The following is a 27,219-nucleotide window of genomic DNA, read 5'->3' on the forward strand; positions in this document are numbered from 1 at the left end:
TATTAAGCAGTTATTCCTGTTGTCAACTGCATTACATCAGACAATGTTTTATTCAGACTTATATGGCGTTAGATAACCAACCCTTCCTTACATCGGTATCCCATATATGCCCTTCTACTTTTATGTAATAACGGCTGGAATTCTAGAGTCGTCAGTCCAGAGGGGTCGTCTCAATTAGTTACGTACGTGAACTTGGAGGTCGATCCTGCTCAATACAATGAAATGCAGATGCAGAGAAACCTGCTAAAATCAGAGATAACACCTCCCTTTCCAAGGCCATTTCTTAGTCGCTTATGAAACAGGTTCACACAGAAATTTTACGTCATATCTAAAAATAAATGTTGGTTTCTTTTAGTTCCAAACAAAAAATTTATCGTGTGTAAACAATCAAATGGTGCACAACTAGGCATTAGGCTATAAAAAAAGCAAAAGAAACTGCATAGAATCGTTTATCCTCAACGATATGCATGCGTGACCTACGTTACAAATAAGCTTATCCATTTAAAGTTCTTTTTATGAGACAATTCAAATTGAATTTGCGCCGCAAATGAAAATAAGGGTTTCTAAATTTTATATTTATATTGCTTCCTTACTTTTTAAAAATTCGCGGCAACGTTCGACTTAGGTCACGTCCAGGACGACCATTAAGGATCAAAGCGACAAGTTGTGGGACTCTGTTTTCTGGCGTGAGGAAAATTACCGACCGGACAGGACGACGACAACTTTGAATGAAATTTTCGACATACTGGACGCGGAAACTCAAAAGAAACTGGTGGATATGTTTCAAAAAGCGGAGACTTCGATTAATAAATACGATAAAAGAAGAGGGGAACATTTACGTCGTGAAAATAGTAAATCGAACGAAAATGAAAGAAGATCACAGGCAATGGATCAAGAGGTATCCAGCCGCAATCAAACCGAGAAATGGGAACTTGCAATAGGCCTAAGTCAGTCGACTGAACAAAATAGAAATGCAGAGAATAAAGAAAGAATTCAACACAATTATGACTCCGACAGTTGGGCTGACGTGGACAGAATCAGTTCAGCCATTTCAGGGAAAATGGCAAACGATTCCGATAGTTCCCGATGGGTCGAAATGTGGAAAGAAGACGTGGAAAAATTATTACAAGAAAGTAGAAACTACGTCCGATGGAACGGAGAGAAGTTCGTGCCCAAACCCATGCAACTGAGCAAAATCAATTTGGGCAAATTTCGTGACTCCCAATCGTTTCAGGATCGTACCGTCCGTGTCCGTTACACCAACGCAGAACTGTCGGTACCGATCAAATTTATGGGACACGCTGAATTGGTCGTCACTGACGAATGGAACAATATGAAGGATGAAATCAAAGGTAGCAAACTCAAATTTCAAGACATTTGCTTAGGCATTCCCGAACTATTTGTCTTAATTTTATTTTTATTTTTTCATTTCATTGCAGCCACTACAGCTCTCTTAAAAGCAAATGTGATGAACCTGGTAAAAACAAATACCGAACTGGGGAATGTGAAGAATAATTTAAATGACACGAGCATTTATTTAACTAATAAATTAGACGGTATATAAAATTACTTAAAAATTGGCAGAATCTGACTGTGAATTAGACAAAAAATGGTTTGCAGGAACTATCCAGGAATTGGAGAAAACGAGGGCCAATGTCAATGATTTATCAACAAAATTAAACAGTATTTTATTATTCTTTCGTATAACTATAGCCCCTAATAGCTATTTAAGAACAGAAACAGAACCAAATGTTAAATTATATCCTTGTTTTCGATAAATTTAGCGACAGAAAAAGAGATTAAAATCATGACCGGAAATTTGCCAACGGAACTCAAAGGTAAATCAGAGGAGAAGAAAATAAATAAAAACAAATCTTTTAAAAATATCTATGAAATAAAAATAATTAATAATTCCTTGTTATACATATAGCCTAATAGATAAAACTAACATAATATTCGTTAATTTTCTGAATTTGTTTGTTTCACAGCAATTACTAATCAACTCAAAACCACCGAAGACAAGTTGAGAAACGAACTGTGAGGTATTTTTTTTCTGCAAATAAATAAAATTCTTTTAGTGTGATCCAATGAAATTGTTCAGCAACTTCAAGTCATTTGGAAACTACAATAACAACCAATTTGAACACAACGAGGACGGAACTGAGAAGCACGGCGAATAATGTCATTATGGATCTGACAACAAAATTAAATAGTAAAATTATAAATGAGAAGTTTCTTTTATACGAGAGGAATAAAAATATTTTTATTTTTTATCAATAGCCAGGACGAGTGAAATCGTTGACATTGGTAGAAGGCCAACTTCCTGTTCGGATGTGCAGCGAATGGGACATAAAATTAGTGGATTCTTTTTAGTGGAAGGATCGAAGAAAATGGAAATGGTTTTCTGTAACTTTTATCCTGATCGAAATGGTACGACTTGTTAACGTTTACTGGTTATTAGCTAATTGTCTATTTAATTATTATTTTTTATTGACAGAAACACAAAAATGGATCGGATACGCCGACGTCAAATCAGCGCCCGTCCATTTCTACGTCCAAAGAAATTCTTCGTTCTCCACGAAAAACATTCCGATTCCATTTGAGTTGGTGCGGGTGAACGAGGGAAATGCCATGAATTTGCCAACGGGGAAATTCACGGCACCGCGAACGGGAATTTATTTCTTTTCATTCACGGGAACAGGAGATTTTTATAGCATTGCCCAAATAGGAATTGGTCTTTATGTGAACGGGATTCAAATGGGGTCAGGTAGAATTCAAAAAGAGAATTCCAATGGTCATAAAATGGCTCCGTTGAGCATACAGTCGACGCTGAACTTGAAGACGGGCGATCAAGTCTGGGTGCAGAATTATCATACGTCAACATCATCATTATATAATTTTTTGCAGGACAACAGTGTTGAGCACCTCACACATTTCACTGGTTTCATGTTGGAGGAGGAAATTGCCGCGTCCCTCTGATGATGAGATTTGTGTTCATCCGAAATGCGCAAAATGATAATCGACTGACAAATGCGGACAAATGACAATTGCAAATGAATTTTCCGTTGGGTAATAGGAGAGGGAATGGAAGAAAACGAAAAAAAAAAAATAGATTCTAATTCATTGAGGGATGGAATTCGTTTTTTTAAGGGCTTTTACTTTGTATGCAAATAGGCAATCGGAATACACACAAAAAGAGTTCTGTCTATGAAAATGAAGATGCATCGAGATGCATAAAGTAAAAAACTGATTCGCAAATTGATCAAAACAAATAGAGGTGTAAAATATCAACTATCAAATTCATTACTCAAAGCTAATCGAGTTATCTCTCATCTGCTAAGCTTTCATCAATGCTTACAAAAATTTATTTTGTAGCGATTTCTCATATTTCAAAAAGGTTGCCGCAGTTAACTTATAAAAGTTAACATCTACATAATTTTTAGAGGTTATTCTTAATTGCTTTAAGTGCGATTTTTCCGTGCTATATCACGCAATAGACCCATTTAAAAGTCACAATCGTATAGGACATATGGACTTATTCGTATCAAGATTTAAGTTATATAATTTGTAGCTGCAGTGAAGTGATCTCCATATGGAATGTCAATGCAGTCCAAATTGCAGTGGTTATAACCTGCCGTAATTGAAATAACTTTCTCCGCAGGGGTCCTTTTCAGTAAGAAAGCAAATATTTACTACGCCAGAAAGAACAAAGAAAGCAGTCAGGTAATGGTGTTAAAATAAACCCCATAAAAAAGAAAAGGGAAAAAGGAAAGGGCTAAGTAAGAAAAATGTAGCAAAAGGACGTAAGACTGTAATGCAACCAGACAAAACCAAATTTTATTTTTTTGAAGGACGCATTAACTTTGAGAGGAAATCCGTTTATTGTCTTGATTATTATTTTCAAAACTGAACCTGGTTGAAAAACTAACAAAACAAAAGTATAGTGCTGTAATCACGCGTGTTCAAATCGGTAAGCCAATAATAGCGAATGATTTAACATTCGAAAGTGAAAAAAGTCGTTCCGCTTATCCCCTACCACCCCCTGATGCGTTTCACTGGCCTTCTGGAGATGTTATCTGATTTCCTAAAGTCTTCAGACGGTGTTTTTCCCGATCCAGTTCATAAAAGACGTCACTCTGGTGTACACTCCGGGATATTTCGCTTGGGCGCATCCGATTCCCCAACTGACGATTCCAGCCTGGATCCAAGGGGATCCTGGGGACGACTGGACGAGAAGTGGACCGCCACTGTCACCCTGCAAATTTACAACCGCAAACGTGTCATTTCATTGCTGGTCTAGTCGTGACAGGATTATTTTATTTATCCTTACACTGCAAGAATCCTTGCCGGGATAAGCAGCGCACAGCATGTGATCGACGATCCCTCCAGGTGCGTCACTCCCGTAGCTGCTTTTGCATTTTGAATTGGCAATGATCTGAACGGTGACTTGCTGCAGCGCATTCGGCTGAGATCCACCTGTGGAGAGAAATCGGTTTCATTAAAAATCATTCAAACTCCATATTAGTTCGTTGGCAGGTATTATGTAGCTACCTTCTTTCAGGGCTCCCCATCCTATTACCGCTGCATCTTTGTCGGTGTATTGGTCGTTTGATCCTATCGGTGACAAGCAGACAGGTGAAATCTTGGACGTGAATAACACGGGAGACTCCAACGTCAAAATGGCAATGTCGTTGTACTGCGAATTTTAAACGGAGTGAAAATTCAATTCAATTGATTCAAGACAATTATTACTATACTCACTAAGGTCCTCGAATCGAATCCTTTGTGTCGGGTCACGCGACGGACTTTCTTCGACACTTGGGCGTCACTGATCGGTTTGAGAACGTGCATGCCCAGCTCCACGGTCAATCGTGAAACGTCCCACGAAGACATACTAAACAATCACTCCATAAATATTCAATTTTTAAAAAATTATTGAAATAATGTGCTGTCCTTACTGAGCTACGCAATGAGCCACTGTCAGGATGTGAGTCGGAGACATCAACGATCCACCACAGAATTGACGGCCGTTGTTCTTCAGTGCCACCTATGGATTAATTAATATAGATTAAGAACAATTATATTTTTCGTGATGGACTTAAGGAATTCAATTTTGATAGAAACTGACTATGCCAGGCCAGGAATTCTTAATGGCTTCGGTACCACCGACGATCTTCTGTTCGTTAGTGTTCAATGATCTGAATGGGCCTGCACCGCAGCCGGTTTGTCTGTCCATAATAATCATAGTAATTTCGGCTTCCGGAGATACTCCTTCATTTTTTCAATCGATGAGACTGTCAATGACTACTGAGTCGACATTTTGAGGTTGCATTCTTGAGGCTGCTGGCTGTGATGGGCAACACACTCCATAGACCTGGAAAACAAAATTTATTGATATAGTAAAATCACAATGGCAAAAATTGCATGAAATTTATGTTAGGTTTAAGTCATCCGAATCTTCCGTAATCGACTATTAGACTATATATATACTCTGTTGCTCTTAACAATTTTGTGTAATAGTCCAATATAGTCATCACCTGTTTGCCATTTGTTTGGACGTAATGGCAAGTACCGCGTGTACTGGCAGCCCACAATTTCGAATTTCTCAATTCGGACAACTTTAATTCCGGGTAACAGGAGCGGACCGATGTGCATTTGCCAATTTCACCATCCGTCGTATAGCAGGAATTTTCAGCTGCCAAGTCCGTGTTGGAGTTGTGCAGAAAATTCTGCGCCTTCTTTAAGTAAGTAAAAAAATTAATAATTATTATAAATTGAAGAGTGAAATAAAATCCCTGTTAAAAACCAAATAACAAATAAATTGAAGATTGAATCCGAGCATTATAGAGAAAAGAAAAAAATTAACTTACGACGACTGCGGCATAGCAAACTGCAATCCAAATGATGGAAACTGTGAGTCCTTTCATTCCGGAGAGCGCGTGCTCTGAAAGAGTTTCAGGTACACTATGAATCTGTGAATGCGAGCTGGCATTCTTATATTGCCCAAAATATAATTAATCCATCGACAACAAATGTTGCGAAGAATTTGAGTTTGTTCAACTGGATGCCAACTGCCTGGCGCAAGTGGCAACGATCAGAGTCAACAAAGTATTTGGGGCAAAAGCTTTTATTATTTATACAAATTGTAATTGCCTTTGCCAGACGACAACTACGTCAGAATAAAGAGTCAATGATCCACTTACAGTCCCAACCTTTTCAGATTCGTAACCAACAGGTGCCCATATAATTAAGGTTCAGGTGTGTATTACTTATATATGCGCCAGATGTCTGGCGTTATTTACAAATAAGCGATTTCTCCGTGATAGTCACCGACAAATGGGATCTTTATGATCCATGAATCCGGGTGGATGTTGATGTTGATCCGTCTGCCATTGCTGCTGCTCTTGTTGGGGTACCGGTTGCAGTTGGTATGGCGAGTAGACCACCGTCGGGTGAGACTGAAGTTGTGGCTGCTGTCCATCCGGGGGAATGACCCACATGGGCGTCGGTTGCGGCGGATTCTGAACTACCAACTGAACTGGGACTGACGAGTCGGCGGACAGGCAACATTTACAGACGAAGACTCTACTCAACAAAACAATGACGATAACATTGTTAACGAAAGAGACGAGGTTGACGATGGCCAAGACTAGCTGTTTAACTTGAAAGTAACAAACTCCTGCAATCAAGAAATTTCTCATCTTTATTGAATGTCAATATTTCCAAATACCTAAAAATCTTATGGATTAATAATACCATTATTCCCAGAAGGACTCGGAAAGTAAGTCGTTGGGCACTGACTGAAGCCTTGAGCCAAAGTTATACATCCGGAAATGAGAGCGAAGCAGATTGATAAAGAAGAAAAAACCGTCGTCGAAATAATTCTAGAATATCACAAGCAAAATTAATTAAAAACAATTTATTACTAGTCGATTTTGTTGTAACGAAATCAAAATGTTGTTTAGAACTGTCTTTTAATGAGCCTCACATTGGTCTTGTTGGCTTGTAGGAAGCGCTGAAGCCGAGTAATCCCGCCACGATATACGTGATCGATCCCCACTTATTTTGGCCGATCAATGGTCTCCAACTATCCTATTTATGAATGAGATAATTCAATTATTGCATAAATTGTTCAAAAAAGTTGAAACTTAAAAAAATCAAGAATAACCAAATTCAAAATATAATTACGGAGGCAACACGCATACCTCCAGAAAAAAACGTTCGCAAAGCGAAGAAATCAAAATGTTGATGATGGAACAGGTCAGAAGAAAATTCGATCGGATTTTGCCCTGGGATTTGGGTGCAGATTCTGGGTCTGACTCCATTTCTGCCGATCAATTTCCAAAGTGCTTGGACTTGGACAATTTGGGAATTAAGTAAAACACTTCCTGTTTACGTATTTATCCAGGTAATCGGTGATAATAAACAGAATATGGCTGATTATTGCTATACACAACTAAATATCTTCAAGTCTTTACACTTTCTAAATTTTCACTTTCCTTATGGCTGAGGGCGTACAACTGTAGACGACAGTTGACTGAGTCGACAACGGTTGTGATAAACAGAATGAGTGAACTGGTGCGTTGCCGCACAGACCGCAATGTAAGGGTTCGTCGACTTCTTAATAAGGCGAAATTTGATACGCCAGAAGAAACTAAAAAAAGCACCATGAAAAGGTAAGGGGTGTTGAAATAAAATAAGAAAAGAAAAATTGAAAATTGAAAAAGGCTAAGTAAGAAAAAATGACAAAAGGGGTAAGAGTCGGAAAACAACCAAATTGTATACTTTTTTTTAAGGGCGTATTAATTTCGAGTAGTTTCGTTTATCATTTCTCACCACCAAACAACAAAAAACAAAGAAACAAAGAAACAAAGAAAACACGGCTATGAAACCTCAAAACCCAAATAAAAAACAAAAATGCGTTGTTGCATTCACGCGTGCGCAAATTGGTAGGCAAATAATAGCGAATGATTCGACATTCAAAAGTGAAACGAGTCGATCCGCCAGAACCGCGCATCTCCCCCACTACCCCCTGCTGCGTTTTACTGGACTTCTGAAGTTCTGATTGAATTCCGTTGCACTTTCCATCGAATAGCGTATAGTTGAATTCAAATAATAATTTATGCCATTTGACACTGAATAAGAGCATTAGAATTTCAAACCATAAGCTTAACCGCAGCTAAGGCATAGCAGGCGATAGCAGGCTGCAATAATCCCCACAATAATCCAGAAATTAATTGTGAATCCTGTGTTTAACGAGTAAAATCAGCGAGCAAATTCGTATCCTAGGACCTCTGACTCATACCTAGGTACCAGATGTGTGACAAGTCTGGCCCTTGGTGGAATTTACTCTGGAATCAGCATGTTTCATGCAAGTGTAGAAGAAAATTACGTTGTTTAAGTTGAAATAAAAACATTAATTTAATAACTGGGGTCAACGACGTTTAGGATTTGTGTTCATGGCATCAATTGAAATAAGATATTTGAAAAATCTAATAACCTTATTGGTATAACTTTTTATTCTGATTTGTCGACAGTCCATTTCTGAATTTACATCCGATTTTTAACTTATACAATCAAGATTTTTATTCTTTAGAGGTTCCAATAATGCAGCCGCAGTCGAATAAGGTGGCGGAGATGGATTGGCAAGGCTCACCGGATCGGTGCTGGATGCTGTGGGGAGATTCGACGGTGCGGATGGATGTTGATCCGCCTGCCATTGCTGCTGCCCTTGTTGGGGCACCGGTTGCTGTTGGTATGGCGAGTAGACCACCATCGGGTAAGACTGAAATTGTGGCTGCTGTCCATCCGGGGGAATGACCCACATCGGCGTCGGTTGCGGTGGATTGTGAACTACCAACGGAACTGGGACTGACGAGTCAGAGGACGCGCAACATTTGCAGACGAGTTTACTCAACACAACAGTGACGATAATGTTGTTCACAAAAGAGACGAGGTTTGCGAATGTCAAGACTAACGGGTTTACTCTGAAGAAACAAACTCCTGCAATCAAGAGAATTTCTCATGCTAATTAAATGTAAATATTTTCAAATACCTTCAAATCAAATGTATTAATACCATACAATTGGCCTACCAGGATAATTCTGAAAGTAAATGCAGTCCCTGAAGGCTCCAGCCCAAGTTATACATCCGGAAATGAGAGCGAAGCAGATTGATAGAGAGGAAAAAACCGTCGTCGAAATAATCCTGAAATAAGTTAAGCAGAGTCAAACGATCGGTTATTGCTAGCCGGTTTTATTTGATTGAAAATGTCTATGTAATCAAAATGCTGTCTTTTCATTCGTCTTACATTGGTTTTGTTGGCTTGTAGGAAGCGCTAAAGCCGAGCAATCCCGCCACGAAAAACGTGATCGATCCCCACACACCTTGGCCTGCAACTAGTCTCCCTGCCTTTAAATGCAATATTCCAATTATTACATAAATATAGTCAGGCACATGAAACACACTTGCAATGAAAGAAGTGAAAAATAACCAGTCAAATACGGTATAATTACGAAGATTTACCTCCAGACCAACGCACAGTGGAAATATTAAAATGTTGACGATGGAACAGATCAGAAGAAAATTGGATTGGGATTTGACCCGTGATTTAGGTGAAGATTCTGGGTCTGGCTGCATTTTTGTCTAGCCTTTTTAAGTCGATTTCAATCAACCTATAAATAATACGCTTTCTACTATGAATCTATATTCGGCAGTAAAATTTAAGACAGATGAATACCTAACAAAAAATACGCCACAGTGGTGAAATATTTACGAATTCTCAACGTGTCGTATGTCTCAATCGCTGTATAGATTTAACTGAGTGTAGACGACATCACGACAACGGACAAGGGTTGTGATAAACAGAAACCTAATTGTTGCATCTAAGCGCACAGCGGCAAGGGTCCTTTTATTCGTCGCAACGCAATTTGGCATCGCCAGAACAAAGAAAGCCTCGTGAAAAGGTAAGGGGTGTGTTGAAATCAACAAAGAAAAGAAAAGTTATAAAAATGAAATGGTTAAGTAAGACAAATCTGAAAACAGGGTAAGAGTAAGAAAACAGCAACCAGATCAAATCCAATGTATTGCTCAAGGACGAATATTATTGTAAGACACGCGCATTATTTCGTATCCAATCGATCCCATCTAAAAAGTCACGTCGCCATCGCCGCTCAATTGTCTGCCCATGTCCGGGTGGACGGACCAGTCGAGCGGGACCCGATGAAGTTCAGATGAATTTCTCGGTGAGATCGTTAACCTGTTGCTGCTGTCCGAGCATTCCATTTCTTCGTCTTCGCTCGAGTCGTTTTTCTGGACTTCCAACGAGTCCGCTCTCGACATTGAGCTGTAATCCGTTTCCCGCAAAATGAATTCATTCATTCAAATCCGCTTTAAATATATCAAATTAGAAGATGAAATAATGGAGTTACGATATTTACCTATCTCCTGTTACCGGTTCATCGCTATGATTGCTGGCGGGGGTATTGAACATCTGGTCATTCGATTGAAGATCGACGGCCGAATGGGGAATGTTCAATTTGATTTGCCGGACACGGGACAAGTCGAAATCGATTCGCTGCTGATGGACGGGCCCGAAGATGAGAGCGACGCTGTAGAGGACGTCGGCCGACCAGTGTCGAGGAATACGCGGATAGAGGGATGGCTGGTAGGAGTCGGGGAAAAGTCCGACGCGGTGGAGAAGATGAAGAAACTGCTGGGAACGAAGGGCGGAGTCTTCCAGTTCCGTCCACGGAACAATCGGGCACGGAACATTCATATTCAAGCTGAGGCAAATAATGGCATGGCGGAATTCCTGGCCAGCATAGGTGTCCAGACGGGCCGAACATGAGGTTAATAGACACGATTGGATCCAATCCAGTTGTTTCTGGAATCCTATATTCATAAAATAATTAAGTGAAATGACCATCAAGAATGATTCGAATATTTTTTTACTAACCGAATTTGATGAGCTGATCCCGGAGTGATTCAATTTTGCTGCGAGGTTGTAATGATGAGGCAGGATTGTTATAGATGTTTCCTGGTTTAGCCTGGGGAGTTTCCGCTTTCTCCGATGACGTCACCACTCGATCCGGCGATTCCATGGCCTGGCAGCCGTTGGCTTCATAATGACGCATGAATTTGTTGACGATTAATTCAATCAAATCATTCCACTCTTGGCAAATCTGAAAAACGTGAAGTGGCAATGGAATGAACTAACGTTGAATCCCTCTTCCCATATCTTGCCGAGCGGACGCAAAATGGCTGGATCGCACAACAGGTCGGCCCGACCGCGGTAGACGCCAACGTGACGCAACAACCTGAAGACGTAATCGCGTTCAAAAACGGGTCGTTGGTCCTGAAATCATCTAGGGCCGATCCATCCTGTCGTCCGTCCGTCTCGTCCTGCTGCTCGTTGGAAGCGTAGAGAACGGAATTGTCAAATTTGTTGTAGGCAAGGTTGTAGGCGATTCCGCCGGCCGACGTCACGGGAAATTTGGCGGATGCGTAGGCCTCGACCACCGGTGGATGGGCCATGTCGGCGAATGTCACCAGCAGGCGGATGTTATCCTTGACGTCTCTGCTGAACAGCGAGAGAACCGAGTCGAGGATGTAGGGATGCATCGACGTCGACCGGATGTCGTTGAATGCGGCCACGAAGTAGAATGCGTGAATTTGATTGACTCCGAACTGTTACTGGAAAACTGAAACTTAACTCAACTGAAGACTTATTGGCACTTCGCCGCCCGTAAATATATAAGGGGACTGGACCTTTCTGCCCACATGCCGCCCACTTTCTTTCATCTATTATATATTCAACTCGTGCGGACTCATCCTTTATTTTATAACTGGGCGTACTATGTGTGCGGGCTTTGAGCGACGTTTGACTGAAATCATACCGTGGTTCAGAGCGAATTGAATACGAGGCCGCGCTGTCCGAGACCGAGTCGGCGATGGTAAACTGTTGGCAGCCATCCGGATGGCGCGCTGCGAATGTGATATATGATCCCCATTGATCCCCCGCCATATAGCTCTTCTCCGTCGTCCATCCAGCGCCCAATGCCACCACGTCCGCAATCGTGTACACTGCTGTAGAGAGTAATTGTATACGCATCTTGTATTGAATTCGAAAAGCGTTTGATTGTAACATCTTTTTTCTGAAATGTTGATGTTTGTGAAAATTTCCGGTTTTGTTGTTGTTGAGGATTATTTGACTCATCACTCTATCAAGTATCAACTCGGCTTTTTTCCCCATCATCGGCGGCCGTAAAAATCGGCCAACGGCAGATATCCCGCGGAGCCGATCCGCACATATCTGATAAAACAGCAGGACAAATCCAATCAAACAAAAAAACAAAAACAGTGTGTGTGTGTAATGATGAAAGGTGAGCGCGTGTCAACTGTTTGGACGCAGTTTGGACGTGATATAATTATTATTTATTGATCTTAAAATATCGATTGACTTGTTGCTTGTTGGACGGTTTTATTTAGTTGAAATTTATTTGTCTCCCTTATTTTGATGAATTGAAATTTGTGTGTGTGCTTATGACACTGCTCGCATTTAGAAAGTGATATACTCTGACCGATTTCCAATCAAAGTAACCTTCGTTATTACTTATTAGATAATTCCAAAATTTCGATCCTAACTTAATAGGTAGAATTATTATTATTTATATGAGTAATTTTCACCTTGCAGCATCATTATATTGCGGTATTATTAGTCCGTCGCAGATTAATCCAAGAACCCTTTCAAAAATAAAAACCCTAGAATAATTCGAATCGTAATTCCGCGCCCTTGATGTAAGTCATTGGATGCCGACCGCTAGATGGTGTACTGACTCGTTGTGTCGTCGTCAAGCGCATCCTCTGCCCTCTAGTGTACGCGTGGGAAAAAATACGATAAATTTATTTTTCATCGCCATTGTTGTTTGTTGATTCTTGACTTGATTGTTCTGCATGCGAACTGTGAAACAAACACAAAATTATAGCTAAAATGTTGACTTCTGTAAAACGTGGCATAACTGAAGTTATTCCTATAAATTACCCTTTTGGAAATACCCGAAGTCGAAATGTGTTGCAAGACTTTAATTGTGAAGTAGGTGGTTTTAACACATGCGATTCATCCTTGAAGGTAACTACCAGCAGAGAAATCTGTTTGATTGAAACTAATTTCTGAGTTGCACCATTTGCATTTAGGTTCTCTTTCTGGGTAGTGGGGACCTGAGAAACGCTCTTCAGGTTGCAAAAAACGAAAGTTTTAATGACATGCAAATCCACCTAAATGACCTAAATCCATCAGTCGTAGCTCGCAACATCACTATTTTGAAAATAATATCAGCACCAGATTTCAATCCAGAAGATGATGAAGACATAGCTTTCCTTTGGGATGTTTGGTATAATCTTGAATGGCCAGAATTCACCCGTAAGCGATTTCAAGGAATTTTGAAGGACCTGTTGAATGGTGTGTTCCTTGAAAATGTCTCAGTCCCCAAAACTAGTCAGTCTGAAATGTTAAAGAAAGTGTGGAGTGCTTGGCTTTCTATTTTATCACAAACTGAATCTGAAGCTAGTTTTTTAATGAAAAAAGTAAGCTCTGAAAGGTAAACATTTTTGTTCAAGTTTATGACTAGATTGATGTACTAAACTATCTTCTTTTATTTTCCAGGAAACTGTATATCTTTAAAATCTGGGGCCTCGGGGATGAAGTAGAAATAGAAAACGCGATGAAAGTTGATAGCTTTTCAACGGTCATTGATGAATTAGCTTTTAACCTGGAAAGAAGTATTGGGATTGAATGGTTGAGCGATTCAGCGAGGCAGAATATCCGTGAAGAAGCTAAGCGCTATTTTGAAAAAGGTAGCTGTCGACTTGAAAACGATATCAAGATCGTTTGTCTTAATCCAACAATGCTTGACCACGCAACACTCCGCTGGACACTCCATTATTCCCTGTGCCCATTTGACGGATACTTGCCGCTACTGAACGAAGAATTGGACACTTCAAACAAGAGCAAGATGATGATAATTTCCTGCCAGAAAATACTCAAAAACCTTCTTTCTTTCTATCGAAAGCGCCTCGTCGACGGAAAAACCTTTGAATTATTCTTCTACTTGGAGGATGCCCTGGAGTTCTGCTATTCTGAAAACGTCAACAAGTTCGACGTCATTGACTGCTCTGACATTGCAGATCATGTTGGATTAGTGAATTTGATCCTCGCATGCAGCAGGAAGTTGTCAGATCACCCATCTGCAATGTTGTTCACCGAAACTTTAAATTGGTTCCCATTTGGAAAGGGATCTGTGAAGTTATACGTCGAGAAAGCCCTTTGTTGTCCGTTGAGCATGATCCCAACTATATATGGATTGCGTCTCAAAAGCCGCATCGAACTAGGATTGCCTGAATTTGTTGACTTGCGACGTCCGATCGGGTCGCCCCCTGTTTACCTTTGCTGGCTAAAAGCACGTCCTTTTCATAATGTTGCCATGTCATCATCTTCAGCACTCAACGGATTCCTGGATCAGTTAGCCAACGTTTGTTTTGTTTCGAAATTCCCTTTTCGAATCACAGGTGTCCCTCCTGAATTCCGAAGTGGATGTGGCATGGTGCTGTATACCCCGCAAACATTCAGCTACGTAGTGAACTCGATGATTCAACGGCTTGGAGGAGACCACTGGCTGAAGAAAGATGTCAGGCCGGCGGAGATGCATCCCAATTTTGAGCTCGCTAGACGAACACTTGATGCTTGGAAAGATGGCCAGAAGATTCTGAAGTTATCCGCAAAGATTCCTACTTCGTCCTCCAACAAATTCTTGCTTCGTGCTTCTGTACGAGCTGCTGTATCAGGATTTCCAATACCTCGATTGATACTCCTGCCGAAAGCGAAGCAAGGGAACTGTTCCGACTTTTCTGGACCAGATGTCCATTTCATCGACAACTTTCAATTGGAACTGGAAAATTCCTCAACCGGATTCGAAGACGTTTCAATTTCCTTTCTCCTGATACCTCATCACGGGCTCGAAAAAACTCATCGTGCTATCATCGTGGATATACCGAATGGTTCAGAATTTGCCGTCTTTGAGTCGTTTGAGTCAGTGCAGATCGAGGACTGGAATTTTCCTTATCCGTTTATGCCTTCGAAAACCGAACTTGAGCTTCCCTCTCCTGAAGAATTTAGCATGATGGTCGACAGCTGCGTCGAGACAGAAGATCAGTTCCGTCTGAAAATTAATATTACCTCATCCAAAAATGTCTCAGGTGGGTTTGTGAACTTATTTGCCCTTTTTCGTCTGTTAATTTTGTTATTTTATTTATTTTAGGGTTAAAAGTAGCAACAAATCATCAGGCGCCTTGTGAATCCTGCCACAAGATTACTTTGTCACTGAACCGGCCGGAAAAGTTCAAGCCGTTGTCGCTGTCATTTCCGTATCCGATCCTTGTCGATGACATCCACGCTACCCTTCATCACAAAAGCCGCCATGTTGATTTAGTGTTAACGAAAGCATTGTGGGAACCATGGCCGTGTGAATGCCGACCTGCTACCGATTTGCACAACGTCTTAGATCTAGATCAACTGAAACCTTGGAAAGAAGAAGAATCACTCCGACCGTCCTTGGAAAATCACATTAGAAGCCAGTTCAACATTAATCATCTAGAGAATATTTCGCTGATGGAAAAATCCCCTTTGAATGTTGTTCGATACGTTATGAATGTTCTGTTTTTGCATCCCTCTCGTCCTCGTTATGTCACCATCCAACGGATGAATGCACCAGCACCCGACTGGTTCTTTCTAGTCCATGATCCTGTTTCAACAACTCCGACGGGCAGACCAGTCCTTTTGCTTTCGGCTTTTGATTTTCGATTGGCAGTAAAACTTTCTGCAGACGGCAAATGGACCGTGAAAAAGACTGAAGAGAATTTTATTCGAGTTTTCCCTGGCGACGAGGAAGCATTAAACATTCCGATCCAAACGACTGAAGAGTCGCAGCTTTTGAGATTCGTCTTGCGGCTCAACAGATTCAGGATCACGCCCAGCAAATGGCAGAAAAAAAACATTACGCTAGGAAAAGACAGTCCGTGGATGGCTACATTCGTCTCACCACTTTACAGCGACAACCCACACATGGATCTCCGTTCTTCTGATGCTTCAAATAGATCGACTCTAGGAGGATCCGTGAATGACAACAACTGCTGCGCCGCGTGCAAGAAAGTTTCCCAAAGTCTAAAACGCTGCAGCCGTTGTCGAAGCACTGTTTATTGCTGCGTGGAATGCCAACGTCAGCACTGGGCTCAGCATAAAATGGTTTGCAAGAAAGTTTAATGGGATTCAATGAATGGACTGTTCAACTAGTTATCTTAATGTTTGTCTTTCTCGAATTGCCTGTTTAATTGTTTTCCTTCTTAAAACTAAGAGCTGTTTTTTCATGCTGTCTAATGTTTTTGTTTAAGTTAATATAAACAAGATAATGTTCGGTGTATTTTCGAATACAGAAAAGAAAACAGTTTTATCGTTTCTTAAGGAAGGATCCTCTCTGTTGCCGTCTCATCATTTTTTTTGTGTGTTTTCCAACGAACAAGAGATTTTTTGTCCGTTTGGGTCCTTGTCCATTTCTCTCCTAGTGTTCTTTTGAGGATTCATTTCCTTTTCAACAGAGCCGCTACTGCGCTGAGGTGAAACATTCTCTCTTCTCCTTTTCCCTGTAGGGAGCAAGGATTTCTCTTTCTCGACTGAACAAACATAAAGATCTTAATAATCAACTCAGTCTTCTTTCGTAATTAATGAATCTGTAATTACCTGTTGGTTTCGGTCCAGTATAGGGTTCCCAGTAATGAGTTTCAGTGCGGCGATCAAACGATCCAATTTCTTCTGAGGATACTCCTGGAGAAAACTCTTCTTCATAAAAGTCTATTATCCGTTTTCATCCTTGCTAGCTCTCTGGAACGTGAACAGCGACGATTTCAAGGAATCGTACAATTGGTGAGTTGGACGAATTTTTTCCGAGCTCCAACAACTAAAAACAGCGAACACATTCGTAATCAGAGACCGGATCTTTGCCATGTGTTTGAAAAGTCTGACACTTGGTCGAATTACCCTTGGGATCTATATATACATATGAGCGTGGAAAAATATGAAATTATATAAGTTGAAATAAAAAAAAACACTAAATTAATAATTGGCACCGACGACGTTTGTGATTTGTGTTGGCATCAATTGAAAGAAGTTTTAATCAAAACTATTTAACCTCAATGGTAATTGTTTATTCTCTGATTTGTCGACAGTCCATTTCTGAATTTACATTCGATTTATAACTTATACAATCAATATTTTTATTCTTTAAAGGTTCCAATAATGCAGCCGCAGTCGAATAAGGTGGCGGAGATGGATTGGCAAGGCTCACCGGATCGGTGCTGGATGCTGTGGGGAGATTCGACGGTGCGGATGGATATTGATCCGCCTGCCATTGCTGCTGCCCTTGTTGGGGCACCGGTTGCTGTTGGTATGGCGAGTAGACCACCATCGGGTAAGACTGAAATTGTGGCTGCTGCCCATCCGGGGGAATGACCCACATCGGCGTCGGTTGCGGTGGATTGTGAACTACCAACGGAACTGGGACTGACGAATCGGCGGACGGGCAACATTTGCAGACGAGTTTACTCAACACAACAGTGACGATAATGTTGTTCACAAAAGAGACGAGGTTTGCGAATGTCAAGACTAACGGGTTTACTCTGAAGAAACAAACTCCTGCAATCAAGAAAATTTCTCATGCTAATTAAATGTAAATATTTTCAAATACCTTCAAATCAAATGTATTAATACCATACAATTGGCCTACCAGGATAATTCTGAAAGTAAATGCAGTCCCTGAAGGCTCCAGCCCAAGTTATACATCCGGAAATGAGAGCGAAGCAGATTGATAGAGAGGAAAAAACCGTCGTCGAAATAATCCTGAAATAAGTTAAGCAAAGTCAAACGATCGGTTATTGCTAGCCGGTTTTATTTGATTGAAAATGTCTTTGTAATCAAAATGCTGTCTTTTCATTCGTTTTACATTGGTCTTGTTGGCTTGTAGGAAGCGCTAAAGCCGAGCAATCCCGCCACGAAAAACGTGATCGATCCCCACACACCTTGGCCTGCAACTACTCTCCCTACCTTTAAATGCAATATTCCAATTATTACATAAATATAGTCAGGAACGTGAAACACTTGCAATGAAAGAAGTGAAAAATAACCAGTCAAATACGGTATAATTACGAAGATTTACCTCCAGACCAACGCACAGTGGAAATATTAAAATGTTGACGATGGAACAGATCAGAAGAAAATTGGATTGGGATTTGACCCGTGATTTAGGTGAAGATTCTGGGTCTGGCTGCATTTTTGTCTAGCCTTTTTAAGTCGATTTCAATCAATATATAAATGCGCTTTCTACTATGAATCTATATTCGGCAGTGAAATTTAAGACAGATGAATACCTAACAAAAAATACGCCACAGTGGTGAAATATTTACGAATTCTCAACGTGTCGTATGGCTCAATCGTCGTATGGCCGAATCGGGAATGTTAAATTTGATTGGCCGGACACGGGACAAGTCGAAATCGATTCGCTGCTGATGGACCGGCCCGAAGATGAGAGCGACGCTGTAGAGGACGTCGGCCGACCAGTGTCGAGGAATACTTGGGGTGATAGAAGGCTGATAGGAGTCGGGGAAAAGTCCGACGCGGTGGAGAAGATTGAGAAACTGCTGGGAACGAAGGGCGGAAACTTCCAGTTCCGTCCACGGAACAATCGGGCACGGAACATTCATATTCAAGCTGAGGCAAATAATGGCATGGCGGAATTCCTGGTTAGCATAGGTACCCAGACGGGCCGAACATGAGGTTAATAGACACGATTGGATCCAATCCAGTTGTTTCTGGAATCCTATGTTCATAAAATAATTAAGTGAAATGACCATCAAGAATTATTCGAATATTTTTTTTTCTAACCGGATTTGACGAGCTGATCCCGGAGTGATTCAATTTTGCTGCGAGGTTGTAATGATGAGGCAGGATTGTTATAGATGTTTCCTGGTTTAGCCTGGGAAGTTTCCGCTTTCTCCGATGACATCACCACTGGTTCCGGCGATTCCATGGCCTGGCAGCCATTGGCTTCATAATGGCGCATGAATTTGTTGACGATTAATTCAATCAAATCATTCCACTCTTGGCAAATCTGAAAAACAAATCATAATAATGGGTTTTAAACCAGTGAAGCGGCAATGGAATGAACTAACGTTGAATCCCTCTTCCCATATCTTGCCGAACGGACGCAAAATGGCCGGATTCCACAACAGGTCGGCCCGACCGCGGTAGACGCCAACGTGACGCAACAACGGGAAGACGCAATCGTTCAAAAACGGGTCGTTGGTCCTGAAATCATCTAGGGCCGATCCATCCTGTCGTCCGTCCGTCGGTCTCGTCCTGCTGCTCGTTGGAAGCGTAGAGAACGGAATTGTCGAATTTGCTGTAGGCGATTACGCCGGCCGACGTCGCGGGAAATTTGGCGGATGCGCAGGCCTCGACCACTGGCGGATTGGCCATGTCGGCGAATGTCACCAGCAGGCGGATGTTATCCTTGACGTCTCTGCAAAACAGCGAGAGAACCGAATCGAGGATGTAGGGATGCATCGACGTCGACCGGATGTCGTTGAATGCGGCCACGAAGTAGACGGCGTGAATTTGATCGACTCCGAACTGTTACTGGAAAACTGAAACTTAACTCAACTGAAGACTTATTGGCACTTCGCCGCCCGTAAATATATAGGGGGACTGGACCTTTCTGCCCACATGTCGCCCACTTTCTTTCATCTGTTATATATTCAACTCGTGCGGACTCATCCTTTATTTTATAACTGGGCATACTATGATGTGTGCGGGCTTTGAGCGACGTTTGACTGAAATCATACGGTGGTTCAGAGCGAATTGAATACGAGGCCGTGCTGTCCGAGACCGAGTCGGCGATGGTAAACTGTTGGCAGCCATGCATCCGGATGGCGCGCTGCGAATGTGATCTTATAATCCCCCACCATATAGAACTTCTCCGTCGTCCATCCAGCGCCCAATGCCACCACATCCGCAATCGTGTAGACTGCTGTAGAGAGTAATTGTATACGTATCTTGCATCGAATTCGGAAAGCGTTTGATTGCAACGTCTTTTTTCGTAAATTTGATGTTTGTGAAAATATCTGGTTCGTTGTTGTTGGGGACTATTTGACTCATCATTCTTGTCAACTCGGCTTTTTTCCCACCCATCGACGGCCGTAACAATCGGTCAAAGGCAGATATCCCGCGAAATCGCACATATCTGATAAAACAGCAGAAAAAATCAAATAAAACAACAACAACAAAAAAAACAGTGTTTGTGATGGCGAAAGCCTGAAAGGTGAGCGCGTGTCAACTGTTTGGACGTGATGATATAATGGATTCTAGACTTCGTCAGGATAATTCCCTCGACTCTTTTCTTAACTTCTTTTTTTCTCTCTCTCTCTCTCTCTTGCCTTATTTTTGTTTATTTCTTTCATCCTTTTGCAGATATAATTCGATTTCGGAATTTTACAGACACACAAAAAAAACCCCCAAAAAACAAACAAACAAAATTTTAGTTTTTTCCCTTTCTTTAATTTTCTTCTTAATTGTTATTTTTCTGTTTTTATGGTCTTCCGTCTTCCCATAAAAAGCATGTAAACACTAAACAGTAACTGGTTACTGGTCTATTTGATAGAAGTTAGATGTCGCTAAAATCGCATTGTTTTCGTCATGAAACATGGATGGTAGAGAGGTATGATAAAGTTGAATGTTGTGCATGCGAACTGTAAAAAAAACACAAAATTATAGTGAAAATGTTGACTTCTGTACAACGCGTTATTACTGAAGTTATTCCTATAAATTACCCTTTTGGAAATACCCGAAGTCGACATGTGTTGCAAGACTTTCATCGTGAAGCAGGTGGTTTTAATAACCCATGCGATTCATCCTTGAAAGTAACCGCCAGCAGAGTAATCTGTTTGATTGATAACTAATTTCAGATCCCTAATTTCTGAGTTGCACCACTTGCATTTAGGTTCTCTTTCTGGATTTTGGTGACCTGAGAAACGATCTTCAGATTGCAAAAAAACGAAAGTTTTAATGGCATGCAAATCCACCTAAATGACCTGAATCCATCGGTGGTAGCTCGTAACATCACTAATTTGAAAATAATATCAGCACCTGATTTCCCCGAAGATGACGAGGACTTTTCTTTTCTTTAGGATGTTTGGTAGGCCTATAATCTTGAATGGCCAGAAGTCACCTCTGTAAGCGATTTCAAGGAATTTTGAAGGACCTGTTGAATGGTGTGTTCCCTGAAAATGTCTCAGTCCCCAAAACTAGTCAGTGTAAGGGTTATGAGATGCGCCTTTCTATTTTGATTTCGGTCAAAGTTGATCCAAGTGCCTTTCTCTTTTGTGACCTGTTGTGACCTAGCCTACCTATTTCCTTTTCTCTTGACCTATTATTTCTCACTTTCCCTTGACTTGTTTTCGGTATAAAACCAGACGTAGAGTCTCATTCTTTAGTTCAGTCTTTCTGCACCCGTCGTAGAATGTCACTGTGTAGCCCAGTGTCTCACTACTGGCTCACTTGTCGCACCTCTTGGGTTTATTCTTCATTTCATTATTGTTTCCAGCATATTCATGTATTCGCCCGTCTCATGCTAGAGAAGCCTTGCGCTTCGCAGGTAGGCACGTAAAGCTAATGTTAACAATACAATTCTTTTCACCTTTAAATTAATCTTTAATTTGACGATTGATCGGAAACAGCCACACGGCCTATCCATTCAATTTGTTACATCAGTCTGAAATGTTAAAGAAAGTGTGGAATGCTTGGCTTTCTGTTTTGTCAAAAACTGAATCTGAAGCTAGTTTTAGGTAAAATTTGTGTTCAAGTTTATAACTAGATTGATGTACTAAACTATCTTCTTTTATTTTCCAGGAACTTGTATATCTGTAAACTCTGCGGGCCACAGCAATGTAGGAGGAACGGAAAACGTGATAGGCCTAAACGTTGATATCTTTTCGCCCAGGTGTCCACTGAAAAACCACCGACTGAGTTTGAAGAATTTTCCATTTTATCTTCTGTAAAAACGGAAATCTATTTCGATAAAATCGTCGTCACAGGAATATCGAATAATGATTGCGGGCGAGTTGTCGGGCGTCATGGGAGCAACGCCAAAAGGATTGAAGAGCAATATTGGGTTAGTGTAAGTTTTATCAACGGTAAACTATTCATCAGCGGAGGAGATACTGAGAGCCGACTAGCAGTTTGTAGCGACGTGATTGACAATTTATCAGTCTCCATCGAATGCCCTATAATCAATTTAAGAAGAAACATCTTTTCCGACGGATATCCGTTGAGAGAATTAGCTTTTAACAATGATGTTACATATATTTATCGTCCGTGTCGAGAAAATAAGTACGTCACGATCTGGGGTACGCTAGCCAATTGCCGAAGAGTGTACAAAATTCTTCAAAACGGAACTCGCTAGTTTTTTATTTTTTTTTTAATTATTGAAGTTGATTCTGTTTACAGAATTGAAATCGCAGTCTGATTACATGAAAGCCCCAGATTTTCATGTCATATTTTATGTAACTTGATTCTATTTGATATTCTCTAAATTTTAAGCTTATTTCTAGATTTTATTCTTATGGGGTAAATTTCCACAAAAATCGATCATTTTTTCGATTTTTGATCCCTTCCCCCACCCAAACGCCCCATCGCCCATCGTCAAGACAAAGTTTTTTTGACTTGACTTTGTGGTGCCTTTCATTTTAAGAACCTAAAAAAAGTTATGCTTATGGGGTAAATCTGTGTCATTGTGGCTCCCGGACTATAACTGGCACGCTAGGGACTGCAACTGGCCCAGTGAGGAGCAACATGGTTTTCTGGCTGGTAAATCTACTGAAACTGCTACCCATTCACTTACTTCTTTTGTTGAAAATGGTTTCTCGATCAATCACTTCTCTGTTGCCGCTTTCCTTGATATTAAGAGTGCCTTCGATTCTGCTTGGCACCCTGCCATTATTGCTGCTCTGTCTAAAAGATCTTGCCCCCAATACCTCTTTAAAAAAGTAAGCAGCTTCCTAGCCGACCGCTGTGCAATTCTATCTCATAATGGTTCGTCATTTGAAAATAGAGTGGAAGTTGGAAGCCCGCGCGGTGTCCTTTCGCCGTTCCTATGGAACGAAAGATCTCGTTGATTTTACAGAAATCGAAAGAGCTCAACGAGATCTTTCAATTCCTGTAAAAATAAAAACTTTCTGACTTCAATTGAAGGAGTTATTAATGATTCAATTTTTTACATTATTAGAGGGGGGGAGACAAGCTTACACACTGAGACTTTGGGCTCTTCGTTTCGTGATCCTTGTGTCACAAAGAATGCTTTGATGCGAAGAAATGGATTTTATAACGTTTTTTTTTTATGTTTAATTTGTAAATGTCTATTGACCAATCCTCGACGAGCATGGCGACGGCCATTTTTTTACGCGGTTTTTACAAAGAGATATGAAACTTAGGGCTAGGTTATGTTTTAATTAATATTTTTGATTAATTTATCAATCATCTATTCATAAAAGGAAATAAAATGTACGTTAGTATCAAACTAACCAAAATCGCGACCTTTATTAATGGTGAACTTGAACTTGTTTTCTTGTGTCTGCAATCATCTATTGTTAATCAATCATCTACTTGTAACAACCCATCTGTTCAGTACGTTATGCCCGAATAATTAAACGCAATTAAACAAATACACAAAATTGGTGAAATTTATTTTTATTTCAGTGTACAATAATTGATTGTACAAATTTTAAGCCGTCTCAGTTGAACAATTTTGATTTTGGTGTTCTTGTTGACTTCCGCTGTGTCTGTTTCGTTGAGGCAACATTTTTTGAAATAGCGCGTTTTTTTCGTACTTGTTTTACTTTCGATACACTGCTTCCGCTTTTGTTCATTGAAAATGGAAGCGGATGCAGAATCCGACGACGTCAATACTGCATTGAAAAGGATCATAGATTATGATACAAGAATAAGGTTATAAAATACTACTTATAAAAAAATACTAATATAATAATACTTATAAAAAGACTAAATTAAACTTGCTTTACCTCCATTTTCCGTTCCTCATTGTCCAGTTTCAGGGGTTGGTAGTTCGGGTGTTTCACTGCGAATAGTGACAACTGAAACGGGCGGACTAGTAGAAGACATAAGAACTTGCGTTTCACTCAAAGTTACAGGAAGGAACGACGAAGGATTCGAAGTGGTGTAAAAAAAAGAAAAAGAAAAAAACGGCAAAATTTCTCGTCTCTGAACAAGAAGTTGCTATGCCTACCACTAGAGAGACTCATCATTCGGAGAAAATTTTGCCGTTTTTTTCTTTTTCTTTTTTTTTACACCCCAAAACTTTAACAAAAAAATAAATTGAATAACTTAAAATTTAGATAAACTTAGTCTTCATCTTTTAGTAAAAGCTAGAAGTGCGTAAGTATAGCGGTTATTTTTTAATGATTTTTTAAAAACAGGGCCCTTTTTTTGGTAGCGCCATAAGAAAAGCACGGCAACTGCCCAAAGTTTCGCTCGGCGAAGCGGTTACGCATGGCGCCAGTTCCAGCGGGTGGGGAAATGTACATAAAGGGGGGGGGGCGTATTTTTTATCATGTTAACAGTTATATAGTGACCCCCCTCCCCAAAAATCTTAACACTACAGCAACTAGGTTGCTAATACAAAAATAAAAACTAAAGTCGCGTAGTGCCATAAGACGCCATGTAAAAACGGGCGTAGGTAGCCGGTAGGTACTGTAAGAAATCCAATTTTTCTAGGGGATACTAAATTGTGTTACCTGTTGCAATTTCAAGTAACAGCTGTCCTGATGATGGTGGGGTAAGTGTATTAATTGTGAGTGAAGGTGACACACCCAATTCCCAGGCATCTAGTAGATCTATAAATAATTGTCAAGTTTGTTATAGGCTATTTACTTAACTTAATCAACAATTTATGCATAATACCAATGAGATGTGGTGGTGGGAAATATGTGCCATGTTCACTTTGTGTGAGTGTAACGGTAACAGTACTGGACGTTTGCTGTGTTCCTGGAATCAAGTGTGATGAAAAATGTTGTTGCTCAGGTTCAAAGGACTCTTTGTTCGATGACTCCACACCACCAGCTTCTGACTCTTTGTTCGTTGGCTCCACACTTTCACCTTCTGAACCTGTGTGTGATACATGAACACCGACAACTTCTTTTTCTTTGTTTAACTCAACATTTTCAGTTTGTGGTTCTTCATTTTCAACATCAACATTGGCCTTGGCTGGATTTTGACGTATATCTAGGAGAAATAGTTCTATTATCTCTCTATAATTGAATAACAAATTTGTCACCATGTACCTTCTTTTAATGAAAATACTTTTCCCAATGTTTAAGAAAAGATTGGGTTGTTGGTTTCGTTTCACTATTTTTAGTCTCTTCACCAAATGCTCATGTTGCACAACTTCCCACAGTAACATTTGGGAAATACCCAAAAATGAGTAATTCAACACCGGCGTCTCTGGCAAGCTGGTTAACCTAGATTTTTAAAGTAGATTATTTCGTATTATGTAAACTCTATTTTGTTCCAGCTTTTATTTAATTACAAGAAACATGATTCGAATCATTTTGTGCTTGTTGTTGTTGTAATTCTTGATGATCAGTGCAGAGTTGCCAAAGTTTAAAGTCCGTCAATGGTTTTTTCCAAGAGCAACGGAAAGGGGTTATTATAGAATTATTGAATTAACATAAATTTATAATATTACAAAATATTATAAAAAATATTCCGTATTTATTTAGTTTAAAAGTTTGTAATAATAATGATTAACAATTAACCGAATACAAACTAGTCCATAAGCATCGACTAGTCCATAAGCATTGACTACTTCATAAGCATCGACTAGTCGATAAGAGTCGATTACCACATTGTCCATTGGTTAGCGAGCAATTTTTCGCACAATCTAGATTAAATTAGATCTAAATATTTATTAACAAATGCTGTTTACGTTTTAATTAAATAAAGCTTCAGTTATGTCTATTCCTGTACCACTTTTATAAATGTATCCTAATCCTAAGCATCACTATTGTCCAGCAACCAGCACCAAGTGAGAGTATCGCCTTTTTTAAAATTTACCTTTAAAATCAAGCGTTCATCAACAATACACACGAGAATTAAAAATTAATTTATTCTGCACATTCAAACCCTAGATTCAAACGATTAAATACAATAATCATTACAATAAAAATACAAGCTAGCATTCAAAAAGGCACACTCTAATGAACAAGTCGGCTCTTATAGAAACTAGTCGATAAGAGTCGACTTTCCTCAGTAGAAAAAGCAAAAATACAAGCTAGCATTCAAAAAGGCACACTCTAATGGAGAAGTCGACTCTTAAAGACAGTCGATAAGAGTCGACTTTCCTCAGTAGAAAAAGTGACGGCGCGATTCGTCGCTAAGCATAGACGAGATAGTGCGAGACCATGTTGAACCTATCTTGGATTTTTTATTGATGCCCAGTTAAACTGGCAACAACATATAATTCAAAAATGTGCTTCGGCGAAGAGGGCTCTGTTCTCTGTTAACAATTGCTTGCGACTGACATGGGGTGTCGATAGAAAGAGGATTCTCTTTCTTTACGAAACAGTGGTTGAACAGGTTCTTTTATATGGCTGTAGCATCTGGATTTCTGCTCTGCGTAAGAAAAGTTTGATTAAGAAACTGCGCTCCTTCCAACGCTCAGTGGCGCTTCTCGCCACACGAGCGTTCAAAACTGCATCTACGCTCCCCCTTCTAATTTTGTCCAATCTACGACCTGTAGAGGCAAAGGCTTTTGAGTAAGCCTCTGTTGCTTTGCTGAGTCAGTCTCATGCCACAAATTTTTCACCTTCTTCTCGCCGTGTCATTAATAAAAGGCTACCCTTGCTTGTATGCTCTCCAAGAACTGAGCTGATTACGTACCCCCACCTCTCTAGTCATCCTCCTTGGAATATTGAACTTAGTCGCATAGCCATTCCGTCTGATGGTACAGTCTCTCTCTATCCTGTTCATAACAGGGTGCTCCGTTTTTATGTGGTTGCTTTCCGCGACGTCAAGCACTGTAGTTTCGGTGTGGTCTGTTTCAATGTCGA

The 27,219-nt window shown here is 40.3% G+C and overlaps 6 protein-coding genes and 2 long non-coding RNA genes across 10 annotated transcripts; 2 read left to right on the forward strand and 6 right to left on the reverse strand.

The window, feature by feature from the left end:
• The first annotated feature begins 2,103 nt into the window (after nucleotides 1-2,103).
• Nucleotides 2,104-3,199, forward strand: LOC124349353 (complement C1q and tumor necrosis factor-related protein 9B-like). The gene is made up of 3 exons (XM_046799843.1): nucleotides 2,104-2,212; nucleotides 2,281-2,430; nucleotides 2,498-3,199. Exons 1-3 carry the CDS (start codon nucleotides 2,188-2,190, stop codon nucleotides 2,977-2,979), a joined length of 657 nt encoding a protein of 218 aa, XP_046655799.1. The 5' UTR covers nucleotides 2,104-2,187; the 3' UTR covers nucleotides 2,980-3,199.
• A 674-nt stretch (nucleotides 3,200-3,873) lies between these two features.
• On the reverse strand, nucleotides 3,874-5,732 carry LOC124349350 (trypsin alpha-3-like). Its single transcript, XM_046799837.1, has 7 exons — nucleotides 5,538-5,732; nucleotides 5,129-5,374; nucleotides 4,959-5,047; nucleotides 4,762-4,894; nucleotides 4,552-4,696; nucleotides 4,331-4,476; nucleotides 3,874-4,255 (listed from the first exon to the last, which is right to left on the reverse strand). Exons 2-7 carry the CDS (start codon nucleotides 5,243-5,245, stop codon nucleotides 4,094-4,096), a joined length of 792 nt encoding a protein of 263 aa, XP_046655793.1. The 5' UTR covers nucleotides 5,246-5,374; nucleotides 5,538-5,732; the 3' UTR covers nucleotides 3,874-4,093.
• A 515-nt stretch (nucleotides 5,733-6,247) lies between these two features.
• LOC124349352 lies at nucleotides 6,248-7,559 on the reverse strand. Its single transcript, XM_046799842.1, has 4 exons — nucleotides 7,206-7,559; nucleotides 6,989-7,092; nucleotides 6,757-6,884; nucleotides 6,248-6,679 (listed from the first exon to the last, which is right to left on the reverse strand). Exons 1-4 carry the CDS (start codon nucleotides 7,323-7,325, stop codon nucleotides 6,327-6,329), a joined length of 705 nt encoding a protein of 234 aa, XP_046655798.1. The 5' UTR covers nucleotides 7,326-7,559; the 3' UTR covers nucleotides 6,248-6,326.
• Nucleotides 7,560-8,496: 937 nt separating this feature from the next.
• LOC124349351 lies at nucleotides 8,497-9,835 on the reverse strand. 3 transcript variants are annotated; one of them, XM_046799841.1, is made up of 5 exons: nucleotides 9,740-9,835; nucleotides 9,526-9,650; nucleotides 9,311-9,411; nucleotides 9,095-9,207; nucleotides 8,497-9,003 (listed from the first exon to the last, which is right to left on the reverse strand). In XM_046799841.1, the coding sequence occupies exons 2-5, from the start codon at nucleotides 9,637-9,639 to the stop codon at nucleotides 8,564-8,566; spliced, it is 768 nt and encodes a 255-aa protein (XP_046655797.1). In that variant the 5' UTR covers nucleotides 9,640-9,650; nucleotides 9,740-9,835; the 3' UTR covers nucleotides 8,497-8,563. The 3 variants fall into 3 exon arrangements, with proteins under 3 accessions (XP_046655797.1, XP_046655795.1, XP_046655794.1); XM_046799839.1 differs by having other exon boundaries at nucleotides 9,526-9,674; nucleotides 9,740-9,828; XM_046799838.1 differs by lacking the exon at nucleotides 9,740-9,835 and having other exon boundaries at nucleotides 9,526-9,710.
• A 3,067-nt stretch (nucleotides 9,836-12,902) lies between these two features.
• Nucleotides 12,903-16,492, forward strand: LOC124349348. Its single transcript, XM_046799836.1, has 4 exons — nucleotides 12,903-13,129; nucleotides 13,195-13,598; nucleotides 13,664-15,252; nucleotides 15,315-16,492. Exons 1-4 carry the CDS (start codon nucleotides 12,992-12,994, stop codon nucleotides 16,313-16,315), a joined length of 3,132 nt encoding a protein of 1,043 aa, XP_046655792.1. The 5' UTR covers nucleotides 12,903-12,991; the 3' UTR covers nucleotides 16,316-16,492.
• A 760-nt stretch (nucleotides 16,493-17,252) lies between these two features.
• Nucleotides 17,253-18,532, reverse strand: LOC124348794. Its single transcript, XM_046799068.1, has 4 exons — nucleotides 18,261-18,532; nucleotides 18,048-18,148; nucleotides 17,832-17,944; nucleotides 17,253-17,740 (listed from the first exon to the last, which is right to left on the reverse strand). The coding sequence occupies exons 1-4, from the start codon at nucleotides 18,372-18,374 to the stop codon at nucleotides 17,253-17,255; spliced, it is 816 nt and encodes a 271-aa protein (XP_046655024.1). The 5' UTR covers nucleotides 18,375-18,532.
• Nucleotides 18,533-23,825: 5,293 nt separating this feature from the next.
• Nucleotides 23,826-24,325, reverse strand: LOC124349355. The gene is made up of 2 exons (XR_006920280.1): nucleotides 24,175-24,325; nucleotides 23,826-24,060 (listed from the first exon to the last, which is right to left on the reverse strand). It is a non-coding gene; the product is annotated as an uncharacterized LOC124349355 (long non-coding RNA).
• Nucleotides 24,326-24,871: 546 nt separating this feature from the next.
• On the reverse strand, nucleotides 24,872-26,335 carry LOC124349354. The gene is made up of 3 exons (XR_006920279.1): nucleotides 25,453-26,335; nucleotides 25,073-25,393; nucleotides 24,872-25,005 (listed from the first exon to the last, which is right to left on the reverse strand). It is a non-coding gene; the product is annotated as an uncharacterized LOC124349354 (long non-coding RNA).
• Between the last annotated feature and the right edge of the window lie 884 nt (nucleotides 26,336-27,219).

The sequence above is a fragment of the Daphnia pulicaria genome, chromosome 7 (assembly GCF_021234035.1).
Source record: "Daphnia pulicaria isolate SC F1-1A chromosome 7, SC_F0-13Bv2, whole genome shotgun sequence".
Classification (NCBI taxonomy): Eukaryota; Metazoa; Arthropoda; class Branchiopoda; order Diplostraca; family Daphniidae; genus Daphnia; species Daphnia pulicaria.